This window comes from Pygoscelis adeliae, unplaced genomic scaffold (assembly GCF_000699105.1).
Source record: "Pygoscelis adeliae isolate BGI_AS28 unplaced genomic scaffold, ASM69910v1 Scaffold133, whole genome shotgun sequence".
NCBI lineage: Eukaryota > Metazoa > Chordata > Aves > Sphenisciformes > Spheniscidae > Pygoscelis > Pygoscelis adeliae.
In genome coordinates, this window is record NW_008824475.1 from 394,926 (window position 1) to 408,168 (window position 13,243).

General features: G+C 36.7%; 1 protein-coding gene across 2 annotated transcripts; it reads left to right on the forward strand.

Annotated features, from left to right (window-relative positions):
• Positions 1-214: 214 nt before the first annotated feature.
• Positions 215-13,243, forward strand: RELL1 (RELT-like 1). 2 transcript variants are annotated; one of them, XM_009321391.1, is made up of 6 exons: positions 215-441; positions 2,391-2,462; positions 4,095-4,152; positions 7,038-7,277; positions 7,933-8,152; positions 11,665-13,243. In XM_009321391.1, the coding sequence occupies exons 1-5, from the start codon at positions 339-341 to the stop codon at positions 8,111-8,113; spliced, it is 654 nt and encodes a 217-aa protein (XP_009319666.1). In that variant the 5' UTR covers positions 215-338; the 3' UTR covers positions 8,114-8,152; positions 11,665-13,243. The 2 variants fall into 2 exon arrangements, with proteins under 2 accessions (XP_009319666.1, XP_009319665.1); XM_009321390.1 differs by having other exon boundaries at positions 225-441; positions 7,933-8,120.

The following is a 13,243-nucleotide window of genomic DNA, read 5'->3' on the forward strand; positions in this document are numbered from 1 at the left end:
TTTTGTAATTGTTATATGAAGAGGAAATATCTACTGTTACGGGTGTGAGTTCTCAGCTGGTAGAGTGTGTGTTGCCCATTCAAGTCATCACAGAACGTACATCACATTGACACTATGGGGTTTGGTCATGCTTGTAATTTTCTAAATGCTTTGAAGTGATTTACAGTGTATAGTAATAACTGTGTTTATTCATTTGCGTAGGTAATGGAGAGTTTCTCCAGGTTTTGTCAAGTTATGACTTACAGACAACTACTTTGACAACTAAAACTGATGGCAGTGATGGCAAGGCTGAACACCTAGAGTATATTGCCTTTGCATTGGTTCCTGTTTTCTTCATCATGGGTCTCTTGGGGATCCTCATCTGTCATGTCCTTAAGAAAAAAGGGTATCGTTGCACAACAGAGGCTGAACAAGTAGAAGAAAAACTTGATGAAAAAATAGGTAATCAACAAGTCTAATGAACAACTTCCTATTTCTGTACCTTGCAACTACTATGGAATAACTTATTGTGAGACTCCTGTCATTTCTCTGTCTATATTTGACATCAAAACAATATTAAGAAAAATATTTTTATTACCATTATGTGTCTGTTGGGTTTTGATCTTTGCCAGTCAAAGCTAGGAGTGTTCCAGTTTCCCATGCAAGTCCTCTAACATCAGTTAAGAGCTTCCAGAGGGATCAAAGTATCCAGTATATTTGTTTGCAGCTATACACTGCAATCAGTCACTAGATTGCTTTTCTGCATTCCACATGCTGTTAGCAACAAAGTATTATTATACATAATTCTATCTGAGGAGTGACAAAAAGCTGCTGTTTAAAGCCTGAAGTCTTAGTTTTATGTTTAGCAATCTTAATTTGTTCCTGTTGTGCTGCCATTCTCATCTCCCCTCTTGTTATAAAACTGAGCCTTTGGACTGACTGTGTACGTTCTGTTTTATGTAATGTGTGCTGCTTATAACTTTTTCTTAAAGATACCTTTGTTTTTGTTCTAATGTTTGTTCGTTTGTGCTCTTGTTTTATGGTTCCTTATGCCCATCTACTCTTACTTGAAAAAAACCCAAGAAAAGTGTTATCACTCGGGACGGGCTATATTAACCCAGTATAGCATTCGGCTAAGTAAATGCAAGGGCCAAGTCACTTGTAAATACTTAGGGCCTCTTCCTTTCTCCCAATTAATTACTGTCAGTAGGTTCATAGTAAGTGCAAATTACAGTGGCTCTGTGGTAAGGGTAGAGCTTCGTGGTGCGGTAATGATGTGTCAGTATGTTCTTAAGCAGTTACTGCCTGGGGCATGTACGCAGTGCATGGGACTATCTGATCTATTAGTTCACCTGAGTGGTAACAGCAAGGTGAGTGGTAATGAAACGGGGACAACTTTTTAAGGGGATCTTAGTTTGGGGAAGTAGCTGTGTCTAAGTTGCATTGCAAAGTTGCAGGTATTGGGATGAAGATGAAGTGTGGGTACAGAGATGGGGAAGCCCCTAATTTACTACTTAAATTTAGGCTCTAACTCCAGGTCTTCCCTCTGGAGTCAAATTTAGGGTCTTACCTATCAAACTTGCCTCAATCCTGTGATTTTTTTTTTTAATAAAGCTAGTCATAACAATTATTAGGGAAGGGCAGAGCTGTGCCTCTTCATTGTTCTATGTCTCTCCCCGATCTTTCTCTGCCTTCTGAGGTTATTCTGGGGAAGCTTCCAGTATTGTTAATGGGTGCAATTGATTCCAAAAGTATTAAGTATAGTCATGAGGTTTCTTTCTTAAATCCCTTGCTCCTGTAGTCATATGATAATTTTTTTTAAATTAAAAAAAATAAAATGTTATGTCCTTGTAGATGTGTTGAAAAGCTTAAATTGAATCCCTGTTATACTGGAAGCCAATAATACCTATTTTAAAATAGTGACTTGAGATAGTTTTAATGATTTTTTTTGTTTGTTTTTTTCCCTCCCTATTGTTAGGATTAGAAACACTGCTCTCTTGTTTGTCTCCTCCTTACTAGCTATAGAAGGAATCTTGACATATGCTTGTGAAATTGAGCGTATTAAAGTCTTAGATGAATGTTAGAGCTGATGTGTAGATTCATAGAATCATAGAATGGTTCGGGTTGGAAGAGTCCTTAAAGATCATCTAGTTCCAACCCCCCTGCCATGGGCAGGGACATCTTCCACTAGACTATAAACTTTCATTTGTATTTTTTCCTGAATAAGGACTAAAACATCTTATCTAAGCTTTCCCTCCAAAGTGACAATAGATCTTGTCTTTTTTTAATGTAACTTCTTCTGGTGTGTGTTTGTTTTTGTTTTGGCTTGGTTTTTTTTGTTTGTTTTAAAATAACTCAATTCTTGATTCAGAAGGCCAAGATATTGACAACATATTTATTTCCTTGCACAGAAATGAATGAAACTATACATGAGAATAGCGACACTGTGGGACAAATTGTTAACTACATTATGAAAAATGAAGGTATAGTATTGTGATATTGAAATTATAAGTCTTTGTGATGGTGTTCTATAACAAATGTGTTTTTTCAGATATTCTGAAGTATGGTATGTTCATGTGTTTTCATTTAATAACCATTTTGTACATGCTTAACTCTTCGAGATTGCCTTCAGAAGGCAATAAATTCAAGCAAAATAGGGAAGTTTTTCGCTTACCTGAAAATGATTTTGTATAGTAAGTTTGGTTCATGCATTTCTTGATATTTTAACTATTTGGGTGTTTGATTTTTTTGGTTCATCCTCTTGTTTTGTTTGTGAAGTAAAAGCTCAAGGCTGCTTTCTTAATGGCAATGTTTAAAGCATGTGAAACTCTTATGTTTTGACCAGATTAAACTTTTTGTCTTGAAACAATTCTTGAAGCTGTTGTCTGGTGAAGGGTTTATGCATAACTGAGACAATAGGGTAGACTAGCACTAACATTGAATTTTGCGCATGATATCTTCATGTGCTGTGTGTGCAAAGTGAAGGATAAAGAAGAAGATACAACTGAAAAAATAAAATCACAGTTAAGCAGCCCATGGAATGCTTGGTTAGTATTTGCCCAGTAGAAGAAGGGAGACCTTATTGCAGCCTATCAGTACTTAAAGGGGGCTTATAAAAAAGATGGTGGCAAACTGTTGAGCAGGGCCTGTTGCGACAGGACAAGGGGGAATGGCTTTAAACTAAAGGGGGGTAGATTTAGACTAGATAGAAGGAAGAAATTTTTTTTGCTGAGGGTGGTGAAACACTGGCCCAGGTTGCCCAGAGAGGTGATGGATGCCCCATCCCTGGAAGCATTGAAGGTCAGGTTGGACGGGGCTCTGAGCAACCTGATCTAGTTGAAGATGTCCCTGCCCACAGCAGGGGGGTTGGACTAGATGACCTTTAAAGGTCCCTTCCAACCCAAACTATTCTATGATTCTATGATAAGAAAAATTTAGGAGACTGCATGTTTTAATAGAACAAGAACTTTTAGCCTTTTAATTTTACATTTGTATAAATCAAAGTTCTCCTAAGCATTGAACTGGTTTTGAGTTACTTCTGAATGAAGACTAGTCCTCTGGAAAAGTTGTGGTTTTGGGTTTGTTTGTGGGGTTGGTTTTGTGTTTTTTTCCTTAATAACTGTTAGGGCTTTGAGCTTGTGTATTTTTCCTCGAGGTTGGGATTAGGTACCCTATGTGTTTTTTAGAATACATGAGCAATTGGTAGTTCTTGGCTGATAATTAATCTGTGTTTTGTAGGGCTCACTGTTTTCAATCTGAAGTTGCTTTATACATGTGAGGTGATGATACTCTTATGGTCAAATAGATGTTTTAAAATTTTTAGAGGTCTTGTTTGGGAGTGTTGTGCAGACGGCTACGTTATATAGCTTGTATTGGGGGCAGAGCTTTGAGTGCAATATGAACTGTAATTTTAGAAGCTCATGTTAAGAAAATCCCAGAGAATTATATTAACACTTCTTTTCCATAATTTTCTCTCATGCCTTTTTGGAGATATACATAATGTAGTCATCTTTCTTTTAGGTGAAATTTCTTTGAGGACCTTTAATTTTGCTGTTTTTTTTTTCCTGAAGTTAGAGCTGTACACTTCTGAAGAGTTCTGTTTATTCTCATTGCAGCAAATGCTGATGTGTTAAAGGCCATGGTAGCAGATAGCAGTGTCTTTGAACCTGAAAGGTAATTACTCAACTTTTTAATGCATGTTTCCTGAGGCAGCTAAAAACGTACCCTTTCAAAGGATTTTATTTCCTGAGCACTTTTAAGACTACATCACTTCCTTGAGTTATCAGCTAAGAGGATAATACTTTGACTTCCTTGTGGTGTCTCTGAGTCACTAATTTTTAATGTATGCCCTGGGTTAGTAACTGGCTCTTCTGGTTATGTGTTCTAGGTGTATGATACGGATTTATTGCTTTTTGGGCTAAAGATTTACAGGGGCTGCAAATACCTGTTTGCTTCAGGGTGAAGTTACTTACAAGTTGGCTTAGTCCAAAGCTACTCTAACTTGAAAGAACAGAAGCAGCACTTCTTTCATTTGTATGGATGCTAACCTAAAATAGACATCTCTTTCTACGTCTCCTTCTGGTTTACTTTTTTCTTTATAATTTTGATAATATAAGTTGGCTGACCTACCTCTTATTTTTTTCACTACACACCTATTTAGAGAACTATGCAGAGAAAGTTCAGCCCTTGAGTTGCAGATGCATCATTTGTGTAAAAGTACTTATATCTGTACATAAGTACCTTTAAACTATATCTGTACTACTTCAAATACTCTTCATATGTAACCCTGTGTTCATATTCAAGGCAGAGAAGATGAAGGTTCAAGTAATACTGTGTCACTAATAAAAGAAGTGGGAGTGTATAGTTTTAGCAAAACAGGGAGTTGAGTATGCAACTGTTTATCACCTGTTTTAATGCTGAGAGGCTTAGTTATTGAAGAAAAAAAATTGAACTTATAAAAAGAGTTAAGTATAGGGATTATTTTTAAACTTTTATGGTGCAGCAGAAATATTTGTTTGAATTTTAACTCAATCTTTTTGTGTAGGCATGTCTGATGTTATTTTGGATGTTTTAGACTATTGTTTCAGTGGTGAATTAAAATAGAAAAAGGGGAATGGAAAAATGATTGTTTGCTCTTACGTCATTTCTGACAGATACTCCTAAAGCTTTAGTAACTGAAGTGCAAATCTACTGTATTTCTTTAAGTTCGGTGCACTATGAAACACTTCCTAACAATCGGAATAGTAATGGCTAAGTAAAATCTGCACTTCTGCCACTTAAAGCCATTAGTTCCTGTCTTTGCTTCAGAAGTTGAACAGATTTTATTTCCCTTAATAGCATTCTCTTATTTATTTGAAGACCATTAAATGTCTCCTGTCAATATTTTTGTTTTGAAAATAAGCATCCAAGTAACTCCAGTCTTTTACAGCATGTTTTATTTCTTTAATTTGTTCTTTCTGTTCTCCTTTGGAGTCTCTTCAGTTTGTTAGTATTTTTCTTGAAATAACATTTCTAAAACTGGATGGAACGATCAGCTGAGGCGTGATTAATGCTGAGTCATGTAACTTTAGGTTCACAGGTTATACTCCTGTTATTTCCACTGTGAAATTTGTCCTTTATAAGCAACACCATCATAATGATTCACATTTAGCTTGTGATCTTCACCTTCTTTTTCTGAAGAATGATCATCTGGCTAGTTGCTTTTTAATTTGGGTTTGTAAAGTTTTTCTGCTAAAGCACTGAAACTTGTTACCCTTACTGCCCTGTTACCCATAAGATTCATGTATGTGTGAATGTCTTCCACACACATGCTCTCCTCTGATCATCTGAATTTCTTATCTTGTCCTCTACAGTTACTATGGGTGACCCAAAGTTTATGAGTACTTTAGCTATTCTTCTATTCCATTACCCAAGGAACTATTTAAAACACTCAATATCATCAGGACCAGAATAACCACATTTAGTATGTCTTTCCAGTTTCATAGTAAGCTACTGATGTATAACCTTCTGGTTTGTCTTCCCCCCCCCCCCCAAGGGGTCCAACCTCCCGCACAAGCCCTGTTACCCATAAGATTCATGTATGTGTGAATGTCTTCCACACACATGCTCTCCTCTGATCATCTGAATTTCTTATCTTGTCCTCTACAGTTACTATGGGTGACCCAAAGTTTATGAGTACTTTAGCTATTCTTCTATTCCATTACCCAAGGAACTATTTAAAACACTCAATATCATCAGGACCAGAATAACCACATTTAGAGTATGTCTTCAGTTTCATAGTAAGCTACTGATGTATAACCTTCTGGTTTGTCTTCCCCCCCCCCCCCAAGGTGTGCTACCTCACGCTACAGTAATTTCACCTTTAATGCACTGAGCTCTAGCTTGCTTTAGGAGAATGTGTTGCAAGACAGTGTCAAATTTGATGCTGAAGTCCAAAAAAGTACATCTTCTGGTTCCTATCTATGCTATCTACTTTTCTGTTTTAGAAGAGATTTGATTAAATATTCTCAATAAATGCCTTTTGGTGGTTGTACTGCTTTTTCTTTCTTTCTATGTACTTTAAAAAAACGTTTTTCTGAAGCGTAAGCTGAATGATCTGTTGATTCCTTTTCTCTTTGTGGCAGACAGTTTTGCCTCTTTGCAGTATTGTGGGACTATGCTCTTCTGTGAGTTCTTAGAGATACTGTAACAATTCTGAAATAGTTTCCATAGTTCTCCAAGTGTGAAATTAATCAGCTAATTAGATGTCTTCATCAATATAAGTTAATGTAACCTATTCTCTTCTATTTTAGCCTGATTTTTTTTCATTTCCTTGCCCTTTGTGTTAGTTACCTTAACCACATGACTGCAGCTGAGTTAATTTACGGAAGTGATTTTTAACTGCAAAAATATGGTATTGGAGGGAACCTTACACCAGACATCCTCACAAATAAATGGTCCCTGGAAAAACTAGCTATTCACTAGGCATAACTGAAGGTTATATTTTATCCTTTTTTTCCCTTCTTAAGAAACAGGTTTTTATAGTAAAAATTCAATTTCCTTTATACTTTTTCCTACAGCCCTTTATCTCCTACCTCTCCTGGGAGTCCAGTGAGTCCAGAGTCTCCTTTGTCACCTGGTGCTGTTCCATTTAAACACAGCTGCAAAGGCCATCACTTCCATACTGTTGGAGGAGTAGTAGAAAAGGATGTTTGTACTCGTTGTAGCCACAAACGATGGCACCTTATAAAGCCAGCTCACAAATCTAAAGAGCACAGAAGAAGTCGTCTTGGAGAAGTTACAGTCCTTTCTGTGGGAAGGTAAGACTTAGGTCATTTTATTGTATACTTTTCTTAGGGATGCTACAGTGGCCTGTGTTGGGTCAGATATCCATTGATTCTACTCTGTTTATAGCATCAGTGATTGTTTTTTGTAACCCTGTTACTATTAGACTAAAGTTATTTCTGGAAGAAGTAAATATGATTTTTTTTTTAGAACTATAAATAGATGGGGATTTATTGTGGGTATAAATCCAAAGTTATTGCTCTATTGATACTGGCTAAAAAGAAACAAGGATTGCACACTAATAAATTCCTCTGTTTCTGAATTTGATACTTCTCAAGTAAGTGTGAGCTATAGAAACCACATCATTCTGTTTTGTTATTTTCAATTCCTAGCTTATGTTGTAGTTGTCTTAGAAAATTACTGTTCTAAGAAGTAGTACACAATCTGTGGATTCTGCTTTAAAACACAGTTCCCTGAGAAAGTGTGGTTAAGCAGTAGTGAGTATTAAAAGTACATGTAGGTAACAGGAAGGAAGATTGCTCTGAAGTGAAGCTGGGTTCGTGTGGGTGTCTGCTCTGATGTCTAGGTCTTGGGACCGGAAAATGTGTTCCTGTCCGTACACTGGGTACTGAGAACAATCTAACTAATCCCTGGGGAAATGCAACTGAATCTTTCTTTTGCTCACCTCAGGTTTAGAGTCACAAAAGTGGAGCACAAATCGAATTCTAAAGAACGGAAAAGCTTGATGTCTGTTAGTGGCGTGGAGAGCGTCAATGGTGATATGCCTGCCACACCTGTGAAACAGGAAGCAAGCGAAGCACGTGCCATGCCTGTGAAACAGGAGATGCAAGAGAGGAGAAGCTCAGAGTAAACTGCAGGTATCAAACATTGGGAACTCATATTGAAAGTGGTATGTTGTGAAATAAGTGAAGGTAATCAGTAAAGAGAAATGAAGTTGAAAATGTATCAGTTCTGCATGAAAACCCACCTTTCAATTTCAAAAGTTTCTACAGAAGTCTGCAAAAATTATATTTGATCACTCAGTTAGTGATAAATTGGTAAAGGCTAAATTATCCACCAAATTCTTATCTAATTGTTTGTTTAGACTTTGTGATTAGAGTAGATGTTGAAATAAAAACTACTTTGTGGAGGTGGCATCACTGGTCCAAGAAATAAAACATCTGCGTATTAATTTTTGGCAATAAATGATGGTTCAGATTTAGTGGCAATGTGCTTATTACCCAAAAGAAACAAATGCTGCTGACAGCTGCATCACTGGAATAACTACAGTGCTTCTTCCTTATTCTTGCTGTCCTGTACTGTGTGCTTGTATAAGGTGACTGCTTCTCTGATAGATCAGTGGAGCTTTGGCTAATAAGAATGGAGACACATGAAAATGCTCGTATCGCAGGGATGTATGGTAGGTTACTAAGCCAGGAGGTTGGGGTTTTCTTGTGAGTCATTAAACTTCAGTGAATTGCTTGAGGTACACCATTAAGCATGTCAAAAATGTGTCTAGCATGGCTTTGCAATGCACCCCTGACTACTGTTGTTTTTTTTTTTTAACAGTTAAGAATGTTGGGGGGGAAAAACCCTGTAAGTTAATATGGTTTGCTTCTAACTGATGATGCACTGATAATCTGAAGGGGAAAGGTGATTTTACACAAACGTGATTCAAAATACAGAGCTTGACCCTTGGGGAAGAAAGGCGTTCTGGGGTGACAAAATAAAGGCACTAGATTTGAAGAAAGTGAACAAAGTGCACAGTGCCAAACTCTCTGTATGCTGAGAGAGAGGATAAAGTCATGTTGTGTCAGCTCAGTCCAGTTTCAAACTCTCAGTAACTTCAAATATAAGAGGGAAATGCACAGGTGGAAATTGGGTATGTTTAAAAATGTAACATAGACCCAAAACCCCTCGAGTGTCTTGAGGTTAAATTCTGAAAGGCCAAGGTACAAGATGTGGCCTTTTCTTTACAGAATGTTTTCTTAATGAATAAACAGATATAATTTAGAAAGGAAGACAAAGTAGAGAGCTGGTATGCAATGGGATACTTCCAGCCTTTACTGGCAGCACAGGTATGACTGTTGAACTAAGCAGAGTGTATTTGTCTGGACTCTGTGCCTCATCATTAAATTATACCCAATTTTTTGGAACCATTGCCATAGAGGAAGAAAGACTTGGAAATGTGGTGTGATTCCAAATGTTTAAAAAGCTGTGGAGGGTAATGAAGTAAATTGTTCTTTTTGCTCAGTGGATAAGAAGATAAATAGTAGGCTAATTTGCAAGGAGGTGGAGTTCAGGCTTCAAAAATTAAGAAGTTGGAATAAGCTGTCGTATCTTTATTGCTGGACACTTGTAAGACCAGGCTGGACAAATGCTTGTCAAAACCAGTGTAAATACAGCTGGCCCTGTCTTGGAGATAGATGATAGACTGTAAGGATGGTTGGTTTTTTTTGTTTTGCTGCTTTTTCTGTGGCAAATTTTGGCAAATCGTAGCTTTCTAGTGGCTGCTGTCTAATTGCTACTCTAACCTGTGAAGGATCTACAGATGTCAGTGAAAGACAAACTTTACTCTTATTTTCTGATTCAGAATTATGTCCTGGTGCTCAGTTTTTTTGTTTTGTTTTTTTCTGTTGTTGTTGTTAGCATAGTTTCTTTTTCCTTTCTTCCCTTTTTAAAAATCAATATTATCCAAATGCAATAGGAGATAACCTCTTCCTTCACTGGCTGCATTGGCATTTTCATGCCCAGCTAATTGTTTTGTTACTCTTGTGACTATTTCTTTTTTTCCTTTCTATATCTCTAACGGTAGCATGATCAGACTGTTCATAATATGATTTTTTGACTTAAAGGCAGACTAGTTATCTTCTCTTTAAACATTAGAAATAGAAAGAAAAGGGCATATATAAAAATAAAGTTAATTCCAATGCACTTTGATTTTAAAAAAGAAAAAAAACCATCTTTTGAAATCACTCTAAAAATGTTTTGTAATCCAGTTTTCTTTCTAATTTTTTCTTTCCTCTCCTAAATAAGAAAGATGTTCCCTGTAATCACCTAAAAGTTGTTCTCTAAATTTAAACCATTACTACTTTAATTGAAAAATAAGCTGTTCTCTAGAGAGATATGATAGTATAGCTATAAAAAAATTAAATGTCCATCTATGGCAACTTTTTATTGTAGCACCTCCCTTAGGATTAAAGTATTGCCCTTTCTGAAAACAAATGTTCTAATAGCAGAGAAATGGCTCTGCAGAATCTCTGTAAAGGTCTCTCCAGTCCAACAGAACTATTTTGTAAATCATCTGGGAAACTAGCCAGGCCTGTTTGATGTGCACTGCAAAAAATAAACAGATCTTGCTTGAAGGACTATGATACTGTTCCCTAGCATGGTTCTAAATCAGTTTTTGTCCACTGCCATGAAAAGCTGCTCACATATAAACAGGTAGTAGTTAGACCTTTACTTCAATTACTTATTTCAGACTTCTAATAAATTATTATAGCTTAATTTACTGAAACTGAACAGATAAGCAGCATTTAAGACTCCTGTGCCTCCAGCCAATAAATTTATGATTATAAGCATGTAGTTTTGGAGAATTTGGCTCAGATCTTCAGATGCAGAGGAAGGAGGCAGACACAAATGTGTGTTTAACTATTGCCAGCAGAGGTTTGTTCCGGCATTTGAAGGCAGTAGATTTGTGCTTTGTAGCCTGACTTTAACTGCTGTTACTGAGAGTTTCTGTATGAGATGGAATGCCTGGGTTGGGCGGTACCTCCATGATGTAATATTGCTGGTTGCTTGTGTTCACTGCTACTGTCCGTCAGGGCTTTTTTCCCCTAAACTGACATGTTCTTACTATTTTCTTAAGTGACCCCTACAGTGTTTCAGCTTAGCCTAGTGTCTTGCTGGCTGCATCATTTGAAGTTGTAGCATGTCTTCTCCATGTCTCCAAGGTCCATGTTCTTAGCAGACTCCATTTCATCAGTTAAGTTTAAAATATGCTTAGCGGCACATAAAAAACCAGTAGTAGATATACAGCTGAAAGTTGAAGTCAAAATTTTGAGTTGAGCTCTTGCACATCTATTGTAAGCTTCTGGGTAAACAAAAACTTAAGGTACTGGTGCACTGAAGCTGTGTAACATTTTCCATTCCTAGTATCCTTTTCGAAGTTGTGTGTACTTTCCACTGTGATGTGATTTTGTCAGTTTGTCCATCCTTTTAATGAGTACCAGCTGAATTTTTAGTTCCTCTCCTTTAGATTTCACATGCTAAACTTGCAATGCACGGCAACCACGTCATGTGATTGTGCCATTTTTTTTTTTTCCATTTCAGAGCATCTGATAACTTTTTAATTGGCTTGTTCATCCTAAAACTAATTTTGCTATTTAGGTTTATTTTTAGAATTGTTTTCTTCTCTTGCAGGTGGAACTTTTGGAAGAAGCTTGTCTGCTAGCACTTTGGAGAAAACTGAAAAATCCCAAGAGATGCATACTATTTAAGGAAATGTATTTATGGCACTAGCATTTTACAAGTTCTGTGATGGCATCCATGCAAGGTTAAGCACTTAATGGTTTTTCACCAGTAAAATCAGTAAGATTTAGACAGTTAAATACTGCTGAGCTGTGTGGACCTCATACCAAATGTTAGGCTTCATCTTGGAAAGAAAAAATACCTTTCCTGTCCAAACACTTGTATGTAAAAGCCTTATCAAATAATCTTAATTTTTTTGTACTTAGATGAGCATTTTTAATGAGCTCAGTATTACCAGTAATATGATTACCCTATGGATAAACTGTGTTCATCCCTCTGGTCCATCTGGATTTTTCTCCTCTGTTCTTCCCCTCCAGAATTGACAAGTGTTTGCTGAAGATAAAAGCCTGTCTTCTGGAAGATGAAAATATTCTTTTAATCTAACTGCTAGTAGCCAAGCAAAACATACAAGGAAGCAATTATGTCAGCCAAAATCTGCATGTGTGCCTTTAGTGCATAAGCCCTCAGACTCTCTGAAGTGTACTTCGCAGTACAGAGTGGTTCAGCTATATGCAGATGTTAAAAGTAAATTGTTGTCTTCCCCCACCTTACCTCTTCCTTACTACTTAACACAGGCTGAAGAGCATCTTTTTCTATGCAGTTGGGAGAGCTCTTGGGAAGGTTACTTTCCTCAAGGCCACTTGTTCTCCCATGTTCTTACAACTACTCACTCGTATTTGAGGAATGCCTAATAGTTTTGCCTTTCTTTTTTGTTTTTACCCACAGGTTCCTTATTAAGCTAAGGCAACGTATTTCAACCATTAGATAAGGATATGGAATATTTGGCATTAGTATATACGCCATGAATTTTTAAAGTACTTCAGAGTGGCTTTATTGGACTGAGGGTAGCTGTTTTCATTGGCACCAAAATCTTAAGCCAGTGTCACTCCCTTCATATTTTAAGCGTGATTAACTGCTAAAAATACCAGTGATGGTTTTGTGATGTTAATTCTTTGTGTCTACTTATCATGATCTCTGCTTTATCCTGTTACTTGTTTTTAGGAGGGAAATCTTTGCAATATTTCAGCAAACTTTGCTGTGTAATGGAAACTGAGAAATAACATTTGTTCTGAGTGCCTAAAACTATAAGCTCTAATGTAATGCATTTTAGTAGAGATTGCACTATATTCTGAGAACTGTAAAGTAACTTAATCTGCTTTATGAACTCAATGAAAATCAGTGTTTGTTTTTAAATTGGTTTGTTTTAAATTAATACTTTCAATCCTTTTAGTCCAAGTGCTCTGTGTTTCTCCTTCAGATCTGAGAATAAGGTTTCTTCATCAGTTTATGCAGTGTTAACAATCAATATGTACAAAGATAAAAATTACTATTCTTGCTTATGTATTAGATATGCCCACATCTTGTCAGGAAACATCAAGTTTATTTCACTCTTGCTGAAAGTATGTGCTGCTGATGGTCTTCCTTCTACTTGTATCCACGAGATACTGCCTGGACCTATCAATATACTTTC